Here is a 26,588-nt window from a genome sequence, read left to right as displayed (position 1 = left end):
TCTGTTTTATGAACCAGAAACTTCTGCCCAGAAAGTGCTTCTCAGATGCTAGGTATAGCAGGAATATTCCTTTCCTGACTACTTGAGCCTTTCTAATCCATCCTGTACAGCACAAGACATTACAGAATTAGGAAAAAAAATCAAAATAATAATAATAAAAAAACCACTGTGATGGTCTTCATCAAGGAATTTCTTTTAACTCAGAGGGGAGATGGGGGCACTCTGCCTTAGGTGCCTTGCAAACTCCGTTCTCTAAAGGTAACTTGGAAGTGAAGCTCCTCTTTGTAGACCCACCTTTATTCAAATCAACCGGAGCTTTCAAGGTCCCTAGGTGATATTTTTGGGAAGGTGAATGCAATGTTTGTCTCACGGAAAGGCAGAAAGCTTACTGCATGGTCTCAGCGCCCCCCGAGCTGTGGTCCGCGCGCAGGTCCGTGGGTGAAGCAGGTTGGGAGCCCCGCAGGGCCGCCAGCGGCACCAGGGGCAGATTCGTTTGGTAATAACCAGAATCTTCGGATTCTTCTGAATAAAATGCAATTTTAGTAATGTTTTCATAAACAGTAGTAATGGTGGCATTTTAGTAAACAGTGGCATTAGTTGCATCAAAATTGCACCACATTGGCTTTTAAATTACTCCACCTGTCTGGATGAATAGGATTTTCAGTGTAGAGGCACACAGACAGCTGCTGCTGCTGTTTTCTTCTCCCTGTGCAGATAATGCTGGCAAATCTACAACCATAAAGGCCTGGTTTGTGATGTAAAATGCTACCTGACCTGCTGGCTCTGGTGCTACAAAAGGACCAGCTTTAATTACTAATGGCCGTGTTTTAGTTTTGTACTTGTTGATGTAAAAATGTCATCTTAGAGCAGCGTAACCTCTGGTTCACTTCCACTGGCAGCGTTACACTCGCCGCAATTATTTTCAAAATAATTTGTGCTCCTCAGTGGCAAGCTAAAATCCTGCCTCGTTAGCTTGCAGATAATTAGCAGGGGTCTGGCCCTCTGGGTCCCTCTGCCCTCCGGTCCCGCTGGTTCCCCAGCACCCCAAGGGACACACCAGGCTGGAATAGGAATCGTGTCCGTGTGCACTTAGAAATCGCACTCGATTTGTTTGTAGGGTTGCCCCTCCCTTGCGTAGGATGGGTGTAACGCACCAGTGCTAGGAATCTGTGGGACAAATTCTCTCCTGGGTCATTCCCCATTAACAGCCCTGAAGCTGAAGGGTTGGCACGGAGGCGAGGTTGGTAGCAGCCGGTCATCTGCTGCATGTGACGATGCTGGAACTCTAATTGCAGCACGGAGCTGCGGAGAGGGGACTCGTAGGTGGCTGGTGGCCCTAGCTGTTAACCATCAAGGGTGGGATGTTGACCAGTAAGGCAGCCGTGCTGCCCGATGCCATTTCAGTGCCTAGCTGTGGGGCGGGATGCCGTGCTCGCAGGCACTGCCAGCCTTTTTTTTCCACCACGCGCCCGATACCAAAAGGGCAGATTGCTCCCAAAAATGCGCAAGGGCTCAAAAAGGGTTAAAGGCTCTAATGGTGCCATTAAAAATACAGCTTGCCAATGAGCTATTTTGTGCGAATGGTATAAATATAAGATACACTTGTCTGGCTCATTTGCAAGCATTCTTTTTGACTTCTTTCACACAACTGGTGTTTTTGTGTTTAATTTAACAAGAAATGAGTAGTAAATGAAAGCTGCTGCCTGAAATCCCACTGTGAGCGTGTTTTGCACTTGGCTCCCCAGTGAAAAGGCAATTTGTGAAATTATGTGATAGAGTAATTAGATGAAGCCAGGGCTTCTGATTGTTGCCATGCTTATGTGGTAAAGGTTTGCTGGGGGAAAAAACGGATTATTACCCTGGCAAGTTGGCTCAAAGCTTCTTCATTTATTTGTAAACAGAATATTTAGTGACCGCATAGGAAGTAGCTGTAATCACCAGCTCGTAAAGAAACCACAGCAGAGCTTTTGGATTTTTACAGAGTGCTCATGTAAAATTTAAGCTGGGAGGCAGAATCCCTGTTAATGTAATTAGGATCTAATTTACCACCCTTTGCACACAGATGTAATAATGTCGAGATATTTATTCTATCTTTAAGCACATTACATATACCTCGGCGCAGCAGTTACTGAACAGAAACAGGTGTGAGCACTTTCCGGATTCATTTTTACTCTGTAAACACACAGCGATTTAAGGGGAAATATTTACCAAAAAAACCAGGGGAAAGAACGTCTGCAAATGAGGCAGTAATGGACAGTTGCCCTTTATGTACTGATGGATTTCTCAATGGTTAAGTAAATTAAAGCAAATGCTAGAAAAATCAATAGGCTTGCAGAGTCTTGGTTGTGCCTCATAGACTTCAGGACAGAATGACAGATGTGGTGCATATGACCCATTTAAGTATTAATGCTTGGGAAATTGCCTCTGCGTGCGAGGTTATAGGCCTAGAAATATTGTTAGATTAAATTACAGACAATAATATTTTTAAGCATATATGGAATTTATATGTTTCAGTTTAGTTGTTCCTGTGCGTTACGTTGGCCCTGGAAGATGAGTTGCGTACTTGTGTCTCTGGAACGGTCAATCAGTTGTTAACACGATCGAGCACTGAATTCTCTTTTTCCAGGGCTGCCAAGGATCGCAAGTGTGTTGCACGCTACGGGGCTATGGCCAGGGAGTGAATGTGATCGCTAGCAAATGTAGCATATAAGTGAGTCTAAATTAAAGATTATTAGAAGATGGCTTTCCAAACGCTGAGAGGGCTTGTGCAATGCAGAGTGTCGCTGTTCAGACGGGTTGTTCTGGGGGGGCTAAACTCAAAGTGAAGCACAAGGCACGTGGTCGAGGAAGCCACCAAGTCAGACCTTTCTCACCGTTTCCTGCAAACGCTGCGGTTGCAACGGGGCAAGTTTGCAGAGGTGGGATGAGTAAAAATTGGCCCCGTGCAGAAATCCTCCCCAGATAGCGGCATGGTGATTAATCCAACTCGGCAGACTAGCTCCAGATGAGCTGGTATTCACCATCCACAACTTTTTGTCGTGTCTTGCCATCCTCCCACTGCGGCGGCGGGGTGGCAGACCGAGGTAACAATGTCTGTGCCACCTGCAGAAGGAGTATGGGGCAAACACATCAGTCCCCCCCATGGCAAGGTGGGCGCCAGGCAGAGCAGCAGGTTGGCAGCGTTGGCCACCGCACCTCACTGCCATCCTGACGTCACCCTGGGCGCTCGCTCCTGTGTTAGATACAGCTGCTATGTTTAATGTTTAAGGCAGCTTTAGACTTCGGCAATTACATCCCTATGCCTTGTTGGAGTCCTTGCAGGGGAAGCGTTGGTGTGTGCCTTTCAAATATTAACTCGCAGTGCTCCTATTTCACTGCCATTTATGTAATAGATGTCTCTTCCTTCCATTTTTGTGTTCCTTGATTATCTCTGGTATTTTACTTTTGGGTACTGCTGCCTCCTTTCCATCTCTCCCCTTTCTCTCTTTCCTCTTCCTTTTCCCTAAAATGTGAGAACTCACCCAGGAGCCAAACAAAAGCTCTCTGCCAGGTGTAGCGGCCACGCGCTGCGACCGGCAGCAAAATGCCGCCATGGCAGCAGGGCAGATTACTGTGACTCAGGGGCCTTTTGAGGGCTTGTTTGCATGTTCAGGAAGGATGAGGGAGGCTCATCCTGAAGGCTGTCAGGCCAGGGCTGAGCGATGGCAGCCCCTTGCCATTTGCCCACGTCCAGCAGCATCATTGCTATGGAGACAAGGCGCAGGGACGAGGGCTGCCGCCGAGCGTCAGGCAGCATCCTCACCGGCTGCTGCAGCCGCCAGCCACTCGTGGCAGCACACTCGAGCTGATGGCCCTCAGTGGCAAAGCAGCCAAATCTCTATGATAGAAATGATATGCGGGTTTTTGGGTGTGCAGGCAAATCGCTCCCAGCACCGGCCCCAACCTTAGCAACTTCTTGCATTGGTGATGAAAATTGTCTTTACCTGTTCTATCATTTTGATGTACCTCGTTGGCCTCCTTGAGTTATTTTGTGTGATGCAAAAGATGAAATGCATTTGCCAGGAGCCTGGGGCTTACCTGTGTGGTGGCATGGGATGGCCGTGGTCCTGTCCCATCGTGGGTGTTGCCGGATCCTTATGTTGTCAGCCCTGGCAGCAGGGATGGGCAGGGAGCTGGCTTTCCTGCCCCATCTGCTACTGCAACCATGGAGCATCAGCCTTCCAAGTTGCTGTAAAAATATGCTGACATAAAACCGACATTTGAAATACAGGGTGAGCGTTTCAGCACACATCTTTGTTATAAAAGTCATGGGACATTTGAGAACGAGATTAGAAAAAGATACATTGGCTTTATAGCCATCATTTTGCAGCATTCATCTTTTAGTCCTTGCATTTTAAGGCTGCAAATTCATTTTTGGTTTGGCAGCAAATGGCAACTCGGAAAGAAGTGGTACTGGCTGAAACATGCTGCTACACTTTCGAGTATAAAAGTTCGCTTTTAAAAAACTTCTGGTATTGCATTTATTTCCTTTGAGCAAATTGATTTCCCCCCCTCCCTGTGATGTTAAAGTACATTTGGCAGTAATCAGTTTATCCTTATTAGAAGCCATGGTAAAAGGCGTAGTTGCTGAGTCAATTCGTTCCCTTTACTTCCCCTATTGAGCCTTAATGTGTCCCAGTCCCCACCCCTTACAGTGAAAACCTCATCAATTATAGGGCTGACAGGAGCCTGGGGCTCAGCGTAGGTTGCTCCTTGGGGTTATTCATCTTGCACCAAAACACCTGGCACTCAGCAGCATTCATCACTTCCCCCTACCTAAAATGATTGAGGAAACAGTGGGGTGAATCATCAGAGGAAAAAAAAGGGGGGGAAAATGAGTTTACATATGTTAGAGGCAACTTTGGGCTTGAACGGCAGGAGAAATAGTACTATCATCTGCATTTGCTCTGGTTTGGTCCCATGATACGTGTATTTACTCCATATACCCCCAAATCCCCTCTGGCGGGAAATGTTTCAAAGTGCGATCTTCATCCTTAAATTTGATACGGCAAACTCTTTTTCTCCAAAACCTCTAGAAATAGAAAAGCACAGAATAAAATGTGCTTTGTTACAGTCGTCTCCCCTCCAACCAAAACAAAGCAAACCAAACCCAACCAGCCAAGCGAATCCAAACAATGAAACCTCAAACTTAGCGATTATTTAAATTTTCAGTTATCTTGAAAAAATAAGGACTTTGCATCCCTTTACCCCCAAAATATAATGCAGACATGATAAGGCAGGAGAAATTCCCTCAGCCGTCCACCTGGGTTGTTTTTGCGCCCGGTGCTGCGGTTAGATGGTTGTCTAAATAAACAGAGATTATGCGCAGGGCTTTATCTCAAAGCTGGCACTGGTTATCACGCTGCTTCCTCCCACTCCCTCCCTCCGATTGTGAGTTGTATAAGAAGACTTAGCAAGCATAACTTACAGCTGATAACCTTTGCATGTTAGTTCAAGGAAGCTGTGCCATAGTAACAAAAATCATGCAAACGCCGTTGCAGCCTACTCAAATGAGCGGCAATTTGCCCGGAGCGCTGATTTAGGAGAAGAAATACTCGCTTGGCTTTTTACTCCAAGAGCTTGATTTGAATTTGGCCTCTGTGGAAATGATCGATAATTTTAATATTTGAACAATAAGAAAAGATGCCAGGAATGATCTCGTGTTTGTTCTTCAAGCCATCTCCCTACTGGGGGTCTCATTTTGAACATTTGTTGACAGAAGGAAGCTGTAATGCGTCACTTGGACAAATTGCTCCAGCCCTTCAGCCTGGGCGTGAATTGCTCGTGATGCAGCGCTGGAAGAAGCCACTGTTGACATTTGTGTTTTGTGGTAAATGATAGATACCTGAGTGTGGGGCGTAAAAAGGGGCTGTCAGGTATCAGGCAGCGCATGGCCCTCCATAAAAGCAAACAAGCGACTTCTCTGTGGTTGCACACGAGCGTGAAATTCAAAATAGTCTTTTCTGAGTGTGTCTTGGCATGCTGATGGGAGCTGGTGATGCGCAACACACGAAGAGGAGGATAAAGGTCTTTGGGGTCTTCGCAGAATGCTTTCCAAAAAAAAAAAAAAGGGGGAGTGAATGGAGGGGGAAGACGTCCACTCAGTACCGCGAGGCAATGTCATCACGATGTTGGAAAGCCAGCTCAGAGCGACTGGGTGAGCGCGGGCATTTCTGCCCTTGTCGTTTGCATTACTGCAGTGCCATGCGCCCAGTTACACAATGCATAAAAGCGAGGGTTATTTCTAGGACAGATAATTGAACATTAATACTCGTTGACATTGTCGTAGGAATGATATGTCAACCTGACAGGGCCTATGTGCTTACATCTGCTGATCGGCCGCAGACGAAGGGGATGTTTGGCAGATCAGACCCGGGGCCTCACTGCCGCCCAGCCAGGGAAGATACAGCCGTTAATCACAAGGTGCCATCTTGGGCTGTCTTCCCTAAAACTCTGGTTGTGTCCCAGCCTTTGGGGGTGGAAGTAGTAGGGTGCAAAATTACCTTGACACCCTTGCATGCCCGCGTACCCCTGTGTGCATAAATAAGTATATACTCGTGTAAAATGCAGCATGAGCATCCTTAATGCTGCACTTGCACAAGTGCCGCAGTTGCCTGAAACAACTGTTTTCAGTCTAGTGAGATAAAAAATAAAAAAAAAAAAAAAAAGTGGAATAGTTGAGAAGTTCCTCAGAATGGCTGAGAGCATGATCAAGCTTGATGAGGTGTTTCTAATTAACTCTATCTTAGGAATTAACTGACATAAAAATGGTAGCAGAATTAGCATCTTTTGTTTTAGTATCTTTTTTTCCCTCTCCTTCTGGATGTCAGCAGGCCCTTCAAGACAGCCTGCTCTATATAAAGTAGTCATATTGCATTCACGCTCTTGTCCCAAAGACCAGCCAAAAATCACACAAATGGTGCCTTTTAATATCATTTTATAAGAAGTCTTCAGAGAGCTAATGCCTTCGTCACAGTATTTCTACAGCCACACTTTGCTGCAAAAGTAACTGCTCAGAGGTAACAAGCAGCAGACGGAAAACAATTACAGGGGGCTCTGACACCGGAGTCAGTTCTACTTCCTTAAAATAGGGCTAAACATCATGTTTGTAATGTCTCACGTAGAGTTGGGCTCTGCATAGAATGCTATAAAATAGGGCCCTTGAGAACATCTATTATCACATTTTGGTTAACATCACATTTTAAAAATCCCAATTGCACTGAAGCCATGAAATAATGCTTTCATCTGTAAAGATCCAGTTTCTCTTTGTTATTAAAATAAATGAAGCCATTAAGCAAAATATATGCATATAATAGTCAAGTTCATCATTTTGTATCATCAAAATGATAAATCCTACATTTTTTTAATTGGAGTAGTCATCTTCGAAAGGTTCGTGTATAGAACAAGATCAAACGTGCCTACTTTCTCTTTCTTACTTTCTGACTTGTTAGTAGTGACATTTTTTTGGTCTTTGGCTACTTTCATTTAGGTCTTTATAAAAGAAAACGAGGGGGAAGCAGAGAGGGGCTTTTGAGCTCGGTATTGAAATCTGAATTAATTGATTAAGTATTATCCTCATAAATTATTAACAGCCATCATATCGTAAATGTGCTGAAAGTGACATGCAGTCTAAATGCTGTTGCTTCCAAATACATTGGTTGTCTGTTTTATGGCAGTACCTGTGCAGGCATCTGCACGTGAGTGGTGCGGGTGTATTTGGACCTCGAAGGAGACCAGACGGGAGAGGATGGAGATGCTCTGGCTGAGGATGGGGCAGACATGGGCTTCTCATGGCTGACTCTTCTGGCTTTTGAAAAGCTCTTTCCAAAACCCACTGTTCTGGCTTTATCAATCCATCAGCCTGCAGAAGACACCACACTGAGGTATATCCTCAGTGTTGCCCACAGGTTTAAACCCCGACATCTGGGGCTACACAGAGCCTTTTTTCCCCCTCTTCTTCTAAGCAGGGCTGCTTGACTTTCTACAAAAGTTTCCTTGCAGTCAGCGGAGGAAAAGCTGCCTTGACTTTGGAAGGGAAAAGGTTATTTTTGCTAGCAGAGCCCTCTCAATCCAAGCAGATTTTCAAAAGGGAAGAGTCATATCCTGGAGACCATCCAATCCTTTTTAATGAGGTTTGAATAAAGAAAGGAATCAATGTATGGTGAACTTGTAGGCAAATGCATGTTAATTTAGGGTTAAATGTAGAGATCTGAGGGAGAATCAGTGTCTGTTTTTTCCTGGCTCTTGGGAGATCCGTATCCTACTTTTTTCGTTCATGTCCTTGCACATGTAAATATCATCCTGGAAACACATGCCTGTTTCATTCTTAAATTCATTAGTGTTATCAGCCAGGTTTCTTTGCTAAGTAGGGTAAATAATTAATTAGAGCGGTTGTTTTCTTTTGGAGACTTCTTAGTTCATCTCTTGGAGTTAAATTTTAGCCCAGGCTGGTCAGAAAGTCTGTGTTTCTGCACAGTTCGGCACCCTGAAGCCAGTCAAAGAGATTTCACACGCTGAATTTGTGTAGATAAACGAATTCTCTAGTCAGAAAGCAGAATTGCTTAGTCAAGTTTGCAGAGTTGAGGCTTGGCTGTATTATTCATATATGCAATCTTACTGAACTCGGGCCATTTTAACAGAGGGGAACTCTAGACCTACGGAATGAAGGTAATTTATGAGGGACTTTGATGTTAAAGGTAAAAATAATGGAGAATGAACTTGCCAGGGATGTAAAAGCTGGGATGAGTAAAACGAGAGAGCCTGAAACGGCTCGCTCCGTGTTGGAAAGTGAAAGCTGGCTCTAGCACAGGTAAATGGCATTTGGTTTTCCTCCTCAGATCTGTATGCGCTCCTATTTGGCATACGTTGAATTGATAATGCCTGTGTGTTAAAGAATTCAGATTGTTTCTTTTGCCACCTTTGCAGCTTATGGAAATGCAAGTCGACCTTCCTAATGAATATTAATAGGAGCGATGGCTGGATAGCATACAAGCCTGTGTCTCTTTGGAGCTCAGGTGGGGTAGTGAGAGGATTGCTGTGGTTGGGAATTTACATGCTTTTTAAGAATAAACTTCCTGAATTCTTTTGTAGTCTCCTTTAAAAGCTGATGTTTGTTAACAGAAGCATGCTCACGCGGGCATGTTTTGTTTCTCTTTCCCTCTCTAGACACAGAGTGAGATTATTACTATAGATGAAATCTCCATGTTTTTTAAAACAAGGTAATTTATTAAATGAGGAGAGAAAGAGGCTCCATCCCTTAAATTTACCTTCAGTCGAGTGTTAATTGTATCAATAGGAATGATTTATTTCAGTTTACTTGTTGATTTTTGCTTTTCACGTGCGCCGGTCTCCCAGGCAGCTGTGGCAGTTGTCAGCAGAAAAGGGAGACGACACTGATGAGTGCTATCCTAATGTCCAGCAAGGCTTTGAAGTAGGTTTCATGCAGGTAGTTAATGGTGCAGCTCGTTAGGCCATCTCCCGGACCTCACACATTGAGGTAAGAGGGAGATGGTCTCATGGAGAGGCTGGGGAAAGGAACCCAGAGGGAGGTTCGAGCAGGGAGCTCCCCAGCGAGAGCCCCGCGAGCAGTGGCCACCTCTCTGGAGCTCCTGGTGATGCCAACGCGGTGTCAGGGCTTGGCAGCAACGTTGGCCTCTTCCTTTTGTCATTCCATGGGGTTTGCCACTGCTCTTCTTCTCCGGCCCTGCCACAGCAGTCCTGGCTGGACCTGAAGTTTGCTCAGTCGTGAAAATCACCACTACCAACCTTTCAGCTGCTGTCACAGGTCCCATTTTATCTGCTGCTCTTCCTCCATCCCCATCTCCCAGAGCCTCCTAGCTGTGCAAAACCAAGGTTCCTTCTATTAATAACTTCCCACTCGTTGAGAGCTGCAGAGGCACACTTGAAAATGAGGTCTCGAGTGGTTCAAAACTCAAAAGAATCAGAGGGATGTGTGTTTATTATGAAAAAAAAACCCACCTCGTGCCTATAATAAGGTTGTGTGCCTGACTTTTGTGTGCCTGTGCAGGGCAGAGTTGTTTTGCAATGTGGTGGTTTGGGTCATTTCCCTGTGTTTGTAAGTGATGCAGTGGTGAGAGGATGCTTTTGGAGTTTTTCATTAAGTTTCAGTAATTGAGATGCCTGCGCGTTGTCATTGATGGCAAATACATAATAAGAATTACTCTGCATGCACTCGGCAAGGGAACTTTTTTTTTTTCCCCAAAACTTCAAAACGTGAAAAAACCCCCCAACTTTCAAAAGAGAAACGCTCACATGGATACAGCTCTTTTCCCATTTTGCAAAAGGCCTTCCCTTGTCATGACAAAAAGGCTCAATTTTTTATTTTTTTTTTAAAGCCAATATAAGGGGAGAAGAGGGAAGAGGGGGAGAGTCATTAAAATGCAGTTCTTTCAATTATGCCCCATTATATGTCATTTTTATTGCTTTTCTATAGTTTCCATTGCACCTTTAATAGTACGCCTGGTCAGAAAAGGTGAGCTGGAATGTGAACACACTTGGCTGCCGCTGCTGCCGTGAGTGCCTACGAGCTGTGCTTGAATCCCCGTCCCTGCAGATTTTAATGTCCCCGCAGACTGCTGGCAGCCTGCTTCCAGCTGTGGCAGGCATGATGCAGTGAATTGCTTTTGAATGTTCTTTACTCAAATAGGCAGTAATTACAAGCTTAAAGAGGTTTAGTGGTCCAGTAAACTACATAATCACCCCTGAATTAGCCCGGGCTCATCAGTTGCAGTCCAGCAACCTCAAGACTGCTGTTTGTATGCAGGCTTGATCACGTAGCAACCTGAGCAGCAGGTGTGGAACAGCAAGAATCCCCCATAAACACAACTGTCTACTGGGGACAATGATCTCTAATGAGATGAGGCTACTGCATCACTGTAATTTAAGTGGGAAAATTAACGCCGGAGAATGTGCACTACTTCCAAGAGTCTCTGCTTCTTCTGAGAATGGTGGTGTTTCTCTAGCTTTTTTTTTTGTTTGTTTTTCCCCCTCCTGGATCTTTAAATGCATCTTTTTTTTTTTTTTTAATGAAGAACACATTGTGTTTTTGCTTATAAGTTGAGCGGGCTTTATTCTTTTACAAGGATACGTTGTGAATATTTAATGGTGGACGGGGCATCTGTTCAAGGACTTTCCATGCCAACAAAGCGGCGTTGCAAAATAGCAGCAATATCTTTTCATTTCTTTCCTCAGTGTGGTTTTTGTTGTTGTTGTTTGTTTGTGGTTTTTTTTTTTTAATAGAAAACATTCAAATGTAAAACCTGCCTTGTGTTGGCACTGGAGATGGGCACCTCAGTGTGATGCCTTGAACTTCTTTTGCATGGCTGCTTGGTCCCTCCATGGGAAAATGTGGCGTGAGGCTTCCCAAATTGTTCGGGGTGCTGTCTCCCTAAGGATTCTCCCTAAAGCTCCTGCTCCATCCTATAGCTGGGGGCTGACGTTCAGGACCTTGCTCCTTCTCCCTTGTCACTCCATTGGGGATGGATACAGTGCAGTGGGGGCGTTTTTATCCCCCACGTACATTTTGAAATGCCAAAGGCAGCCTGAGAAAGCCAGCAGAAAGCACAAATAAAAGCTTTAGGTGGAGATCTGTGGGATTACAACCGCTGGCGCTGGCGTTTAGCAGAGATTGTGGAGTTATTTCCGAGCCCACCTGTTTAGAAAGTCATTTAAGGTAGATAAGGACAGTGACTTATTGCTGAGAAAAGGCTTCTGGTTAGGAGATACTTACCTGAGCTAATCTGTGTTAGGCTGCCTCTGAAAACAACAGAAGCACTTTTATGGAGTTCCCAGGTAGTTAGGGTTTCCTTTAACGTACCGGGGACAGAAGAAGATAAAAAAAAAACCCTCCCTGCCGCTCACCCAGGAGAGGCAGGGGGGATTTGGGATGCCGTGCAGGGATGCAGCTCACCTTCCTGCCATCTCAGTGGCCTTCTAACTAAAAACCGTCATTTATAGGATGTGGATTTTAGCTCTAATGTGGTTGGAAGTCTGATGGTGCATTTCCTCAGTTACTTTGGTGTCACTTGGATGTAATATTTCATTGTTTTCAGTCAAGTGCTGTGCTGAAGACAGTTTTGCTGATCTTTCGGATGCAATACTTGCTTTAATTACCCCGTCCTTGGTTATTTTTAGGCTGTGGCACAGCAATAAGATGATAATAAAGAAAAACAGGGCAGAGAAAGGGAAAGTGCACTGGCCATGTCCCATTATCACAAATTGTCTTGACACTAGAACAAAAAAAATCACTTCTTAAGCTTATTAAGAGAAGCTGATGTGTGTGTGCAAGTCCCGCGTGTGTTTCTGCATGCACATACATCCAGGCACTAAAGGAATGTACGAGATGGGAAAATCTCCACTCAATTACCCTGGTATGGCGGGGGAGTGTCTGCATGGACACAGCTTCAGCTGCAAGCTGGTATGCGCCGGAGCAAGCTCCAAACATTGAGGTCTATCAGAGTGTCTCCAAAAGGAAATAGCAGGAGCACCACGGCTTGGACTAGCTGGAGCTGAACTGGAAAAGGCAGCGGGTAATAATATATGGTATGGAAGGAATAATATTGTAGCAGCCAGGGGATGGATTAGGTCAGTTAAAAGGTTTTTCCATTTTCTGACTTCTGTAATATCCTGTGCGAGGGATGATCTGAACTTTTTTTTCCTTAATGAGTGCTCACATTATGAATAATTTGATGGGGCCACCAGAGAAGTATTGGCAGCGCATCCAAAACCATACCATGCCTCTCCATCAGCCTTGGAAAGGATATTTATGTTAGCAAATGCCAAAAGTTGTTCACAGACAACTCTTGCAAGAAAATTATTTACAAAAGGGGAAATGGGAAATAAGAGAAGCAGAGAGCTTTTTTTCCCCCCCCCCAACACAACTCCTTCATTAAAAAGTGTCGCTGTTGCCCATACCTCTTCCCCGTCTTCAGCCCCCACAAATCAAAAGTCTCCCCCATCTCCCAGCCCCCTGCCTGCAAAAGCAAAGCCAGCCCTGTTTAATCAGCTCGCACTGCGAGCACATGTTGGGATGTTAAAACTTCGGGGGGATTGGCTCTGTGCTTTACAGCATGCGTTTTCCTCGGGAGAGTCTGACTCTGCCTCTTTTCCCCCTTTTATTTCTGGCGTGGTTGCCAAAGCTGCCTGCAAAGCCTTTTTGTAAGGGAAGCATCTCAGAGCCCACCTCGCAGGGATCAGCTCACACAGAAGTCAAGCTGTGACGTATGGCCTTGCTGTAGTAGTGGAGAGATGCAGCAGTCAAGGGATGTGTCACACTGCATGTTTTTCTGCATTTTTAACTTTACAAGACCGAGCACGCCTGTTGGTTTTGCGATCACAGTTAGCAGTTCAGTAACTCTGGCAGCACCAGGATTTATTAACAGTAACACTATGAAAATCTTACTGCAGGGATATTAAGCTATTATAATAAGTTGAGGAAATATTTTCTTTTGAAAGAGGAAAAGGCTGGCTTTGTCTGTAGTAGGGCCGTGTCATATGGACTGCGTTTTCTTGCTGCGCTGAAAAAGCAACGAGGAGTTTTAAATGCCGAAGCCAGCTAACACTTCAACAGCATTATCAGACTGACTCACCGCTCTCAGCCAAGGAAAAGACTGTGCAAACTTTGCAAAGGGTTTTTCTTCCTATCCTAGTAGATGCATTTCCAATAAAACAGCTTCCTGCTCAGTGTTTAGTGTTTCCTCCAGCGTGCGAGCCAGTCCCATGTGATAAACAGGATCAAGTTTTCGGCTTCTGAGTTGAATTTTTTTTTTCTTTTTCCCGTAGCAGCTCACGTCAACTTGGCAACTTTTTACGGCCTGAATGTAAAGCAGGTCACAGAGCCTGCCTGTGATCCCCGCAGCCTGCAGAGTAGGTGAGCAGGCTGAACGCAGTCTCTGTATCACTCCCTCTGAATGGCGAGTGAAGGAAGCAGGTGAAGTCTGGTGACTTCGCTGATAGTGATCCAAACATTTTTGGCTACTTGGCGAAGGCAGGAGCCCCTGTTATTCTTTCTGAGTCCAGTATGTGTGAGGACCCAGGGCTCAACTGCTATAAATTCAAGCTATGTTCTTAGACTGCACCATGCACTGCTTTTGTAATGCAAATGGTGGGCACAAAGTGTCCCTTTGATAACGTGCAGTCAGGAGACAAAAAGGCATTCACAGGGACAGTCAAACTAATTCATAAAGCTAAGAGACAATAGGAAAGCATTATGGATATTTAAAAAATATATATATCGTAGATCAATTTGATTGCGACCAATGTAAACAGTTCAAACACAAGCCAGGAGGAGGCAGGGGAAGGGGAGAGCCCCCAAGCGCTGCGCCGGCGCATTGGCTGACCCTGCACGAGTTTGGATAAAGCAAGGATTCAGGGTTCAGCATGTCACTGGGGGGCTTTATTCCAGTTACCGAGTTAGGTGCAGGCTGGGTTGCCATTCAGAAATGTTAAATTAACGTGGTTTTATTTTTCTTTTCTTGCTGAGGTCAGAAAATGGTTAATAGGGACTTCTGAGGGTGTAAATTTTGGGGGGTAGTTTCTCTCCCATCGCATACCAGAGCTTAGCTCAAGGTCATCTCGTGTTGGTGCATTAAACTTAGCTCCGGAGGAGGCAGAGGGCTGGAGGAAGGGGATGAAAGCACTTCCGAAATGGCTCTCCCAGCGCGTTCAGCCAAGCGGCAGCACCGCCGTGATAAGGGTGATGCTGGAGCGCTGCCACCGCTCCCCGTGTTAGATCAGTTCCTCCCCGGCCCCTTCCCCTGCCCCTCATAACACAGTGTGCCACGTTGTGTTGGGAAATCACTCCTGCCGCTGGGCTTTGGTGGGGCCAGCTGGCAGGTTGGGTGTCTGTGCTGCCCCAAATGACCAGTCTTGGGGTGGGAAGGGGCAGTTTTGCCCCCCAGTATCTCAGCAGCAAGCCCCATGTGGGATTGTTTTCAACCTTTCTGTGACCATTAGGATGTGCTGCTCCAGTGGGCAAGTCAGAAGGGGAGGGAGTGTTATTGATACTTCTTTACCAGCACAGATAAGATAAAGTCTATCACTGTCCCGGCATCCAGCACGGGCAGCTTGTGGTGGAAAATTTGATGAAAGGAGTACGTTTGGACAAGGAGGATCATTAAGATAGGAACTTGGACGTCTTCCATCTGTATATTCTGTAGACTTTACCCACTGGCTGTAGTCAAAGGTGGTAAAAAAAAAAAAAAAAAGTCTTATTGTTTGTTTTGCTGAAAGTGATCTTGGCTGCATTAAAAAAGGGCTTTCATTAAGACTGCTGCTCTCTAAATACCATTCATAAAACAGTGAGGAGAGAATATGATGAAAAGTTACATTTTTCTCTCTGTCACTTTGATTTCTTTGTTACTGCTAAAATGACTGCTCTGACTCATATTTTGCATAGTTATTTTTACCTTTTCAAATGTTCCTTAACTGTTCATATTACCCTGGGCAAATCCCCCAAGGATAATTTTCATTTGCATGCAGACTTTGATGGTGTTATTAAGCAATCACTTCTGTACTAAGTCATTATTAAAAGTAATACCACAGAGCCTCAAAAACACATTAATGGTGCCAAACAATCCACATTTCAGCGTTAGATTTATGGTAAGGGAAAAGCAGTAGGGCTCATACTGTTAGGTGGATGCAGCTCCATAATGCTCCAGGAGCATTACTGAATCCAAAGGAGCAGGAATTATCAGAAAATATCGGAGCTGGACTCAGTCATTTGCTGTCAGCCTTATTCTTTCAAATGCCTTTTTTTTTTTTTAATGTGCCTGCTTCCTTCCTTTTTATTTTTTTATTTTTCCTCTTGGATTTGCCCTTTTTCTCTGGCCTTGGCAAGAAACCTGTCTGCAGTATTCCAGCATCCCCAGGCTGGTTCTGGGAAGGAGGGTCAGCCTTCTTATACGTAATCACCGTTTTATGGCTTTCACTTGCTCTTGAGGTGTTAATGCAGATCAAATGGAAAACACTCCAGCAAGAGCGTTACAGCTACTTGCACTGCCCCATGCACGGTCCCAATCGTTAATTCTTATTGTAAGACCTAAAGGTAATTCTGTTTGCTCTCCTAATGCATTGCAGCTCTCCCGGTGGTCCAGCATATCTTTTCTCAAATTCCCATCTTGATCAATTGTTTGCAAATAATTAAGCTTTTAAGAGATAATGGTAGGAGCTAATGTACACAACAAAGTAAAGGTCTCGAGTCACTGTTTATCGAACAGTGGTACAATTTGCTTTGATATCCCAAAGTGATCTGGAGTGATAGGTATACTTGCCAACGGGAATCAGGGCATTGTTTTAAGACACACACTTCCACATATATATGTATGTATACCACACTTCCATATATATATATATACACATGCAAATATTATATATAAAATATATACACATGCAAATACCCAATTAAAGCCATACATATCTGAATGTCTTTAAACAAACCATTATAAAGCTTTAGGAGAGTGCCTGTTTTTGCTGCCTGGGTGAAATAAAGATCAGCAAAAGCACTTTTGAGTGAATTTCCTATTTCTTCATAAAATGGCAGTTCTCAGGGTTTCCCCCTTTCTCTCTGTTGCAACGTGATGTCTGCCTTTGCCTGTAGCCCAGGCCTTCCTAGCCCTGTGGGTGGGAATTCAACAAGGCTTTGAATGTTTTTATAGCAACCTAGCCTGTGGCCTGCTGATTCTTTGTCAAGTCATTTTTTTTTTTTTTTTAGCCTACAAAGGAACAACTGGTACGATCTGCAGAAAGCTTATATAATAAGGATGCCCAGTGTTTAAGATATTTTAAACACACCCAGTTGTAGTTGAAAAGCCTGCCGCATTGGGAACCTTCAGCTGAGAGGGATTAGCGACATGAAGTCGTGGCTGCCACGTGATTCTGCCAGTTATAGATTTTTATTAAATTAAAAGTTTATGCTGTGCTAGGCTATGAGACCGAAAAAAAAATCAGATGACCTTAAACATCCCACAATTTAAGGAATTTGGGGTTTGGGACTTTTAAAGCAATTATTTTTACAGTGACTGTATTATTCTGATGGCTAATTTTATCCAGCCTTGTCTATTTGGAAAAAAGTCCAGAACAATTGAAAATTGCTTAATGGAGACAGAGTTCTCAATTCCAATAGCTAGAGGCTGTCTAGTAATTATTGCTTGCTGCATGAAATTAGACACAGTTTGTTCAATTACTTAAAATTAGATCACATGTAAGGTGGCAAAGTGAAATAAGAAAAAAAGTATAATTTTGTCCTTGCTTGATAGCAAAGTAATGAAACGGGAAGCAAGCTATAAAGATGAAAATGTTGCAAATTGTCTCTGTAGTTTTTTTCTTTGAAGAGAAGCAAAATGTTCAGATAGATGGATGTAAGTCAAGTATGACTTTGTTGGGGATGAACACGTATATAAGGCAGACTCTAAAATTCATGCTGGACTTCAGCATGTGTAAAATGCAAATCACCCGTAAAAAGAAGTGAAATCCCCTCCCCGTTGTGGTTGTGGAGCTCTTTCACATCCATGCACAAAGTAGAGCGGGTTGTTTACAGATGCGCAGGTTATCTGCGGGCTTACTGTCAAGAACTGTGTTTGTGGAAGAATGGAAAGGTCCCTGCCGTGTTTGGCAGGGTAAGCGTGTCTTCTGGAGCTGATGGCCATGGCAGTGGGCTTTGAAATGGGCACATTGGGCAACAGGATGCTACAGCAAAAATCCATATTTGGTGAAGTGAAGTAATTCAGCCCTGCAACGGAGCCATTAGATGTCAGATTAAGCTGTTTACAAGAGTATATAAAAGCTGCTAAATAGTTACGGTCCCAATAAGATCGCTGACTTTTATGAGGTTTTAAATTCTTACACTTTACAAGGTTTCAGTTTACATCTCCTGTAATATTATGCTGAAGAATACATCCAAAGAATATGGGCCTATTTGGGAAAAAACGGATGTGTGTATAACAGCAAATGCTTTCTGACAAACAACTGTTAAATGCAATGTTTGGGTAGGTCTAAACAGTTTTATCAAGTGATCTTATTGAAATGTTATGAAGTGCCTTGCAGCAGCCCAGATCTGGAGTCAATGTGCGCTGACACTTGCACGTCCAAGTTAGGAGCCTTCTGACTTGTGAGCCAGAGCAGGGTTTCTCCTGGGGATTGCTACGTTTGTAATGTTTGGCCATTTCCTTGCGAGACAGTGACGTTTTTACATGGAGGGAAAGGATAGAAATGATATTGCTAATGTCATTTCTAAATTCGAACTTGGATGTGGTTCTTGCTGTTGATTTATTAAGCAATCTGTATTCATGCAGAAGTGAATTTTCTGAGAAAGCAATCAAGTTCTCACAAGAAACTTAACTTATGATTTAATTTTAACATTATCTTCAATTAAACCAGTATTTATTTTCTGTCTCTTAGGATTAGTGCAGCACAGCTATGTTAATGTCAGGCAAAAATGTGCTGATCGCTGACCTTGTGTTGGCCTGTGTTCAAAATGCAGGCGTTTGTTTATGTTCAGGATGCTGATCTTATTTGCAAATTATTTTGGGGCACTGGCAAGATTTGTCTTCACTATCTCAGAAATCATCAGGGCATTTTAGTATCCTGGAGAAGTGCTATATCGCATTCTTCATTGTTTTGTGAAATACACAAAAAAAATAATTGTGATTTGACTCTAATCACTCATTCAAGACAAGTGTAAAAACTTCCATCTAATGCAACAAATATCCTTCTTGAGTATGAAGGTACTGCCAGTATCCTAAGTAGTTATTTTTCCACTTCACTAATCTTTATAATTGGCTTGTCTTTTACTGCCATTAACTAAGTGATGTAGTAGCCCATTAATAATTATAAAAGAGTGACACACCTCAGCATTTTCACCTTTCAATAACAGATGTCATGCTTCTGTTTTTTTTTCTTTTTTTTTTGTTTTGTTGCTTTTTGTTTTGTTGTTTTGTTGCTGTGTTTTGTTTTAATAGAAACTAGGCAAAAAAAATACATTGTTTTAAATGTATATATTTATTTTGGTGTCTTATAGCACCCTTACCCTTCAGAAGAACAGAAAAAGCAGTTGGCACAAGACACAGGGCTCACTATACTTCAAGTGAACAATTGGTAAGTAATTTTCCTTAGTGTTTCTATACGGCTGCTGGCACTCTCCAGCTAACGCTTTGCATTTCTGAGGACACACCTTGCCTTGTCTGCTTCCCCCAGCAGTTTATCGATGCAAAAGTGGTAGAGCCAGGCGAGTGGTTTCCGTGATGGGAGCTAGGAGGTTTGCTGCTGCAGAAAACCAGCAGTTTTTACTTGCCCATCGCTTTCTCAGCGATTTCAGTGGGTTTGCATCTGGGTACCAGTCCTCCTTTCTGGATGAGGATGTGTCCTCTTCAATAGAGAGCCACATCCATTTGGAGAACTTTGTCATTGAGAAGCTGGGTGAAAAAATGGGCAATCGGCCCCGTTTCTGCAGACTGTATTGTTATTTTGTGCTGCTGTCATGCTTTTATTTAATGCTGTTGGTGGGGTTTTCTTTTTGTCTTGACATCATTATATCCATTTATTGGTTTGTTTAAAACACTCAGTTTTTGAAAGCTTGAACAAACGTTGAGGACAATTGGGCTCTTTCCTGCTGAAGTACTGTGTGGAGCAAGTGTATTTATTTATTCTGGCCGAGGGTTGCTGGAGCCCCTGATTTGCTGTAGTAGTGATTGTTTTAAGGAAATTGGGATCCGTGCTGTTTGTGCAGTGGATTTTGAGTTGCTAACTTTCAGAGATGTGGTGAAGGCCCCCAGTGAAAATTACTTGTGATTCAAGTGTGAAAACAACAGCAAACACATTAAAAAATGTCTGATTTATTACCTTTTGTTCCTGCACCGAAATGCAGGTTTATCCCGCTGTCCCTGAGCTAGTGTCATACTTGAAGTGTATTGCAATCTAATACCTTGTAAAACTAAGTGTATCTAATTAATTGTCCTAATATTTTTAGATTAGTGTTTATGATGGGAAACCTTATCCTCTTTGAAGTAATACCCAGAAAATGGCCAAGGCGAACGGCGAGCCTGCTGGGGAAAAGGGAGGGAGGAATGCCAGTTTGCAGACAAAAGTATTTTTTTCCGTTCAGTAAGTGTCAGAGATTAATATTACTGAAGGTCTGATTACATGGCCTAATCCATTTTGGTGAATAAATTTGGTCTTGATGTCCATTGCACCTACATTAACAAACCCTCCTGTGTTAGAGAGAGTGGGAGCCTATGGGAGAGATTTCAGATATATTAAACCCCATTACAGAAAATGTAATTTCTGTCAATATAATCCCATGTATTCTTCAATTTAGTACTTTAGAGATAACAAGCTACTTACAATATATTTGCCTTTGGAGGATTAATTTACAAAGTGCACTATCTGGGAGACGCAGGCGGGCTCACATAAGCATAGCTTGTAAGGGTTATCAATTTCTGTGACCCCACAGCAGCCCTGGGAGATCAATTTTTGAAGCCCTTTAAGACACCGAATAAAGGGAAATACCAAATACTTAGTATATGTGAAGTAGGCTTCCAAGATACTGTAAAATGGAGGAATAAAAGGCACTAAACATAAAATACGTGTTACAAGTAAACACAAACTGCAGTATTTTGGCTCAAGCGAGGAAAAAAATAGTGTTTGTTTCAGCTTTATATCCTCCAGGTTTTGTCCAGTCGATACCCTCATTTCTGTGGTTGAAAGACAGATGGTCTGGTCTGGTCGGTGTAGGGGCTGTCTGCGTTTGTCAGGCATCCTATTTAATGGTAGGGTGGAGCAGGCGTGCGTTGCTTTGGAGTGCCCAGGAGCAGATTCCTCGGCGTGTCGAGCCCCCTCTCCTACAGGTGCCTGTCCTCTCACTTCCATCCTCCTGGCATGAGCAAAGCCAGGCTGGAAGCGCAGCTCCCCTGGGTGACATGGGGTGGCTGAAGCAGCTCAGGAGAGGACACGGATCAGCTTCCAGCCAGAACTGCATGTTGGGTGAGCGTTGAAGGCTGGAGGCTGTGGGTGAAGGTGGGAGCAGATTCAGACAGGAACACCACAGGGAAAGGGAAGGGCAGGGGGTCTGGCCTGAGTGCAGGATCCAGCCTGGGCACGTGGGTCAGTTTGGGATGGTCCATCAAAGATTTTCAGAATGATGAGCATGGGATGCTTTGAACTAGAGCTGGTGGGATTTGTCCCGTGTGACTTTCCAGGGCGGTTTTTAGTACCCATCCCGCCTCGGATTTGAGTTTTACTTTGGCTTCATGTCAGATGTGTTTTTATAAGTTCCTTATGTGCAAGGAAAGGAAAAAAAAAAAGTAGGTCAAAATACATTATAACTGAAGTCTTGTGGATGTAGGGCAGGCTTCCTCTGCTTGAGCTCGTTTGGTAATTCTGCCGTGGCGTTACAATTGTATAAATTATTGAGAGAATTCCCCTTCCCTCCCCAGCCCCACAAGATTTAACACTGTAGAGCCGGTCAGGGCTTTTTCAATCACAGGTGGTGGATGGAAATGCTAGGGTGTAGTAATCCAGCTGTTTGTGGAGGGTGCAGAAGAGCAAGGGGGCTGTGGGGCTGTGGCTGAGTGCGCAGGTTGCACAAACACGCAGGAAGCAGCTGGCCATGGGGTGAGCAACAGCTACTTGGTCCTGGGTGTGCGGGCAACCCTCTCCCATCCTTTCCCTGAAAAATACATTTCTGTGTAACGCGGCGTGCATGAGAACCATTTCTTTTTGCCCAAATTGCTCGCTGCGGGGAAGAGCTAACGTATCGTTTCTGGTTTAGCTTCGCCTTTCTTCTGCAGGCTCATAAGTCATTCAGCCACAACTTTCAAAAAATTTCGCCTTCCTCCTTAGATTCTTCCCAACTTGTTAACACACATGTACATTTTTGTATTAATGATGAGTCATTGTAAATCACTGTTGCAGAGATTAAATAAAATGCTGAAGGGCAGGCTGGGTGCAGATCAGTCATAAATTATTGGCAGCAACACAGCATGTGGGAATACATGAAATGTGCATGAAAAACATAAACTCATGTCTGGTAGCATGGTCGTTAGCCCAGACTGGGAATGCTGGATTTTCTGGATAGAATTATAAGTTTGCCACAGAGAAGTCAGTGAAGAGAGCATTTGTTTTCTGCAGATTGAAAGCATTTGAACAATTTTTTTGTCATATTTTGAATGCCTTTACAGTATATGCTAGTTGCATACTTTAGTTCTCGGCCGTAACGAAAAAATGGTGCTTTTCACATACGGCCTGCCCGGTGTTCGGGCTCCCCGGCTTGATGCACACAACTCCTATTGATGGCGGAGGAGTCACAGGAATGGGGTGATGATGTGAGACGTGCCATAAAACCTACCAGTGGGAGGGTGCGTGTCTTTAAAAATACCACAGTTTTAACTTGACCCTTTTTCTTGTGTGTGTGTTGGATTATTTTTTAGTAACCCATGTGGAGGATTTCCCCCCTCCATATCCCTTTTTATTTTTTAGTAACAATTCTGCCTGCAAATCAGCAGTGTTGCCTCTTAGGACCGACCACTTTTGTGCCACAATTGGGTATTCGCACCGTGGGAAGCGGGAAGCGGGAAGCATTTACTGTGTTGCAAAAACTCTTGCAGGTAGGGAGGTAGCCAAGTTCGATACCTTGTCAGTCTAAATGAACTGGTCAGGTCCTCACCTTGCTAGTCTTTTAACCCCACAGCACTTCGGGGTTCAGAGCACCACAACGTGAGCTGGAAGGGGCAACTTGGGTAGTCTTGACAGCGTTGCATATATGGACATGGAAGGGACCTGATGAAGTGCAGGTTAATAAGGTGCTTTTCCCCTGTGATAAAAACCACCGCTCAGTGATTGAAATATCCAGGAGGTGTGATACAATCACTTATTACCTCAGCTGAGAGCCAGCCAGGCTATATTGAACAATCTATACGGTTTCCTTGTTTACTGCATCCCAGCTGAACCTCGTCCTGTTAAGAACTAATGGCAAATAATTACTCATGGTACTCTAAGGAGAGAGGTCAATTCTCATCAAGGACTGTATTAGGTGTCAGGTGCTTGGTTTTGCTTTATGAAAGCCTAGGAATACACAGGTAAAGGTCTGTGTATTTGTATAATAATGCCCCTATGTATCTCTCTGTGTTTACATATCTATATGTGACTCTCTCTCTACACAGAATGCATGCAACTGCATTAAAATGATTTTATAAATATATATATATGAAGTTTGCAAATTCGTAAAGCTCCAAAGCGAGGGAACGCCAGCCTTTTATTAGGTGTTTCCATTCTGCTTTTTCCAAAACGCCCTTGTGTTATCTAGGGCACAGACCAGACAATGCTGGAGCAGCTAGTCAATATTTTATCTTACCCTCATTCGTCAGCGCTTCATTTGTTGAGCCGTATTCAAACCATGCTTGAAGATGGAATTAATAATTCCTGATGGGCTTTCCTGTAGCGCTTACCACTGTAATACCCAGGTTCTCCACTGACCTCCACTTACCTGTATATGCATACATGTGCATGATATATTTACAGTTCCCCTGCAAAGAGGGAGCATAGTATTGTGGTTTACAGGTGAGGAACTGAGCCTGCAGGAGGTTCAGGTCCAGCCCATCCACTGGTTTGGTGTCGGTTTGGGACTGAGCTGACTCACAATGATGGCACGTTATCCACATTCAAAGGCCCAACAATCTCCAAGTTCATGGAAACTCCAAGTTTTTAGTGTCTTGGCATTTAACATTTCCAAGCTCCAGTGCTGGGCACAGAGGGGAGACACAAGGAGTTGGTAACTGCTGGTGAAAAGTTAGGTTTCAGGGATTTACTCAGCAGCTCCCAAGCAGTCCAAGGCAGCAGCTAAAAATCCCGTCCTCCAGCGCTGCGTTCAGCTGCTCCAGCCAGGAGCTTTTATTTTCTTGCCATTCGCTGCCTTACTCACTCAACTTTGATGATGTTTATTTCCTGTAGAGATCAATTTTTCTACACGATAGTGATTTGTTCTCGTAACATAACCGTCATTGTGGTGACTGAGGCTTTGGGCTCTATAAAAAATCATACCCTGAGCCGACGACCGTACTGCTTGCCTATAAAGTGGATTAAGGAATAGGATGCAAGCAGCTCTAGCAATACAGTTTCCTACCTCTTGACTTCTTGATTTTATGACCTTGGCTTCTTTAAATGTCATTTTTGTGTATAATTTCCTAGGCTTGCAAAAAAAAAAAAAACAACAAACCAACCAAACACACTGGAAAAAATGATCAAATAATGCAAATTTCCCTAATCTCATTCTTGGAGACAGCTGAAGTTATTTTTGCTGAAACTTTATAACGAAGAAATTAAATAAAAATAAAAATAAAAGATGAAAAATCCAACGCAGACTGGGAGAGATGCAGAGGAAGGAGGAGCAGCTGCACGGCTCTCCGCCCCACCACCTTTTGGAAAGAAGTCCTATTTATCTCAGCGTGCCTGGGGCTTGGCTCATCTAAATCACACCCCGGACACCCTAAATCCACAGGCTGCTGTTGCCCCGTGATTCCCACATGCACGTGGCCGAGCTCCACGGCAGCCCCTTGAGGGGGTGGCCAAACTCGGTTGGGGCTGGGCATTTAGTGCAGACATCAGCTTTGCTTAATTCCCTCGCCGAGGGTGAAACTCACCCCGAGCAAAAGGCCAGCACATGACCAGCGCGCCACTTTAGTCCCACTTAAGCACTATTTTTAGGGTGTAAGAGGGGGAGGAGGCCTGAAGGAGGGAGCACAGCAAAAGCAGGTGCCGGTCCTATATGCAGGGGTGGATTTTCACCCCCCACTGCCTACCAAATCGCAGGATACAATAAACAGGCAAGTCATTCGCTCTGCTGCTTTGCAGAGCGTGCCACACACGGGGATCTTTAGTTAGAGGTGGGTAAAATATACGCTTGTTTTCAGATTTATCTATTACTGCTTTTGTTGCAGTAAACAGATTAAACGAGAAAAGGTCAAGATGCAATTTGAATCTGTGTAATAACATAACAAATACTTTTCTCAGTAATCAGATACAGTAAATGCAAGTACTTATTTACTTGTAAATGTTAAAACATTCACAAATTATCCTCTCAACTTCAGCAATGCAAAATTAATCAGACACTGTCAGATTTTGGAAACTATTCTACTTTTCTTCTTTCTGTAATTCAAGAATATGTTTACAGATGTCATTTAAACACTGCTTCTTTAATGGGAATGCATACAAAACCCCGAAGAATAGAAGTAAGAAATAATCTATTTTCCAGGTTTAAAGAACACATACATTTTGTTATTCTGAAGAAAAATAAGACATTAGGTGTTTGCAATGTGAAAATCACACCCTATACCTCCCCACCTCCCCCCCAAAAAAACACAAAACCCCAAGAAAAATGTTTAAAAAGTATCTTGCTGGGTGAATTGTTGTACCATTTGAGCAATTCGGAATATGTGCGGTAAATTAGCTGTTCTAAACATACCATGTGCTGGGCTTTTAAAGCAGATTTTTACATTTATGTTTTCACTAAGTCTTAGCTAATTGTTATGCCTTTCACCTTGAATGCCAATTGTAATAATAATATTACATCTGTAGTCTATTTCTCTGTTCTTAAATTACAGCAATCAGGAATACTCGCTAGGTAAAAGACTGTATAGTTACTCGTAAGAAAATATTGAAATCAGACGAAAAATGTTTAGCTTGCATATTGCCTTAGACAGCCCTGGAGAGCTGCCAGACAAGCAAGGTATTATTAGAAAAGCTGAGCAAATAGCTTGCAGGGGGAAGAGCTGTGGATTCAGAGCCATCAGGTACTGTCGTATCACCGGGTTTTAGAAGCACCCTGAGTTTGTCGGCATGTTTTGGTTCAGTAAAGCCGTTTAAAAGTGCGACGCAGTGGTGTAAACATGCGGGGGTCGTTTCGATGGACAGGCCTAAGGAGCAGGGACACAGTTTGGGCACAAAAGGCACGTGTTTTTCCCAAAGGGGCAGATGCTTGGAGGAGGAAGATAAAAAGAGTTTAGGGGGAAACGCTCCCCTTGTCATCCGGGACTTCAGCTCAAGCGGGGGAAGGGCGCTCAGCCCAGGTCCCTGGGCTTGTTGCTCAGTCCAGCCCTGCAGCCTGCGCTTGCCCCAGCTGGAAGGAGGCTTAAGCTGCCCCAAAACCATGGTCATGCTGTCTCAGAGAGTCAGGGGACCACGCATCCCCTGAACATTGCTCTGGTGGGCCCTGGGTCTGGGATGGGCAAATCCAGCGGACGAAACGCCATTTATTTCAACAGCAAACGTGGAGTGATTTTGCACAAGCTAACAAAGTAATTAGCAGCAGCCTGAGCATCCAGCGAATAAATAAATGGTGTTGGAAACAGTTGCAAGAGCATGGCAGCACAGAAGCTTCTCGTGAGAGAGAGGGAAAGGTCAGTTCCCATGGCAGGGTGCTGCATGTTGCCAGCACCGTTTACCTGCTGGCAGAGGAGCCGGAGGTGCTCGGCACTTTAGGAGTTAACGTGCAGCAAAATTCATATTTTCCCTTGGGCTTTCCATCCTCTGCCGCGGTGGTTTTG

At 43.9% G+C, this 26,588-nt stretch overlaps 1 protein-coding gene across 6 annotated transcripts in view; it reads left to right on the top strand.

Moving 5' to 3' along the window:
* Window positions 1-26,588, top strand: part of MEIS1 (Meis homeobox 1) — a 435,557-nt gene that overhangs the window by 393,893 nt on the left and 15,076 nt on the right. For all 6 annotated transcript variants that reach the window (XM_083828213.1, XM_083828212.1, XM_083828211.1 and 3 more), the window contains one exon: window positions 19,073-19,149. In XM_083828213.1, coding sequence (XP_083684339.1) covers window positions 19,073-19,149 — 77 coding nt within the window. The remainder of the gene's footprint in view (window positions 1-19,072; window positions 19,150-26,588) is intronic.

This window comes from Anser anser, assembly GCF_964211835.1.
Source record: "Anser anser genome assembly, chromosome: 3".
Classification (NCBI taxonomy): Eukaryota; Metazoa; Chordata; class Aves; order Anseriformes; family Anatidae; genus Anser; species Anser anser.
This window is presented reverse-complemented; position numbering and strand designations above follow the sequence as displayed.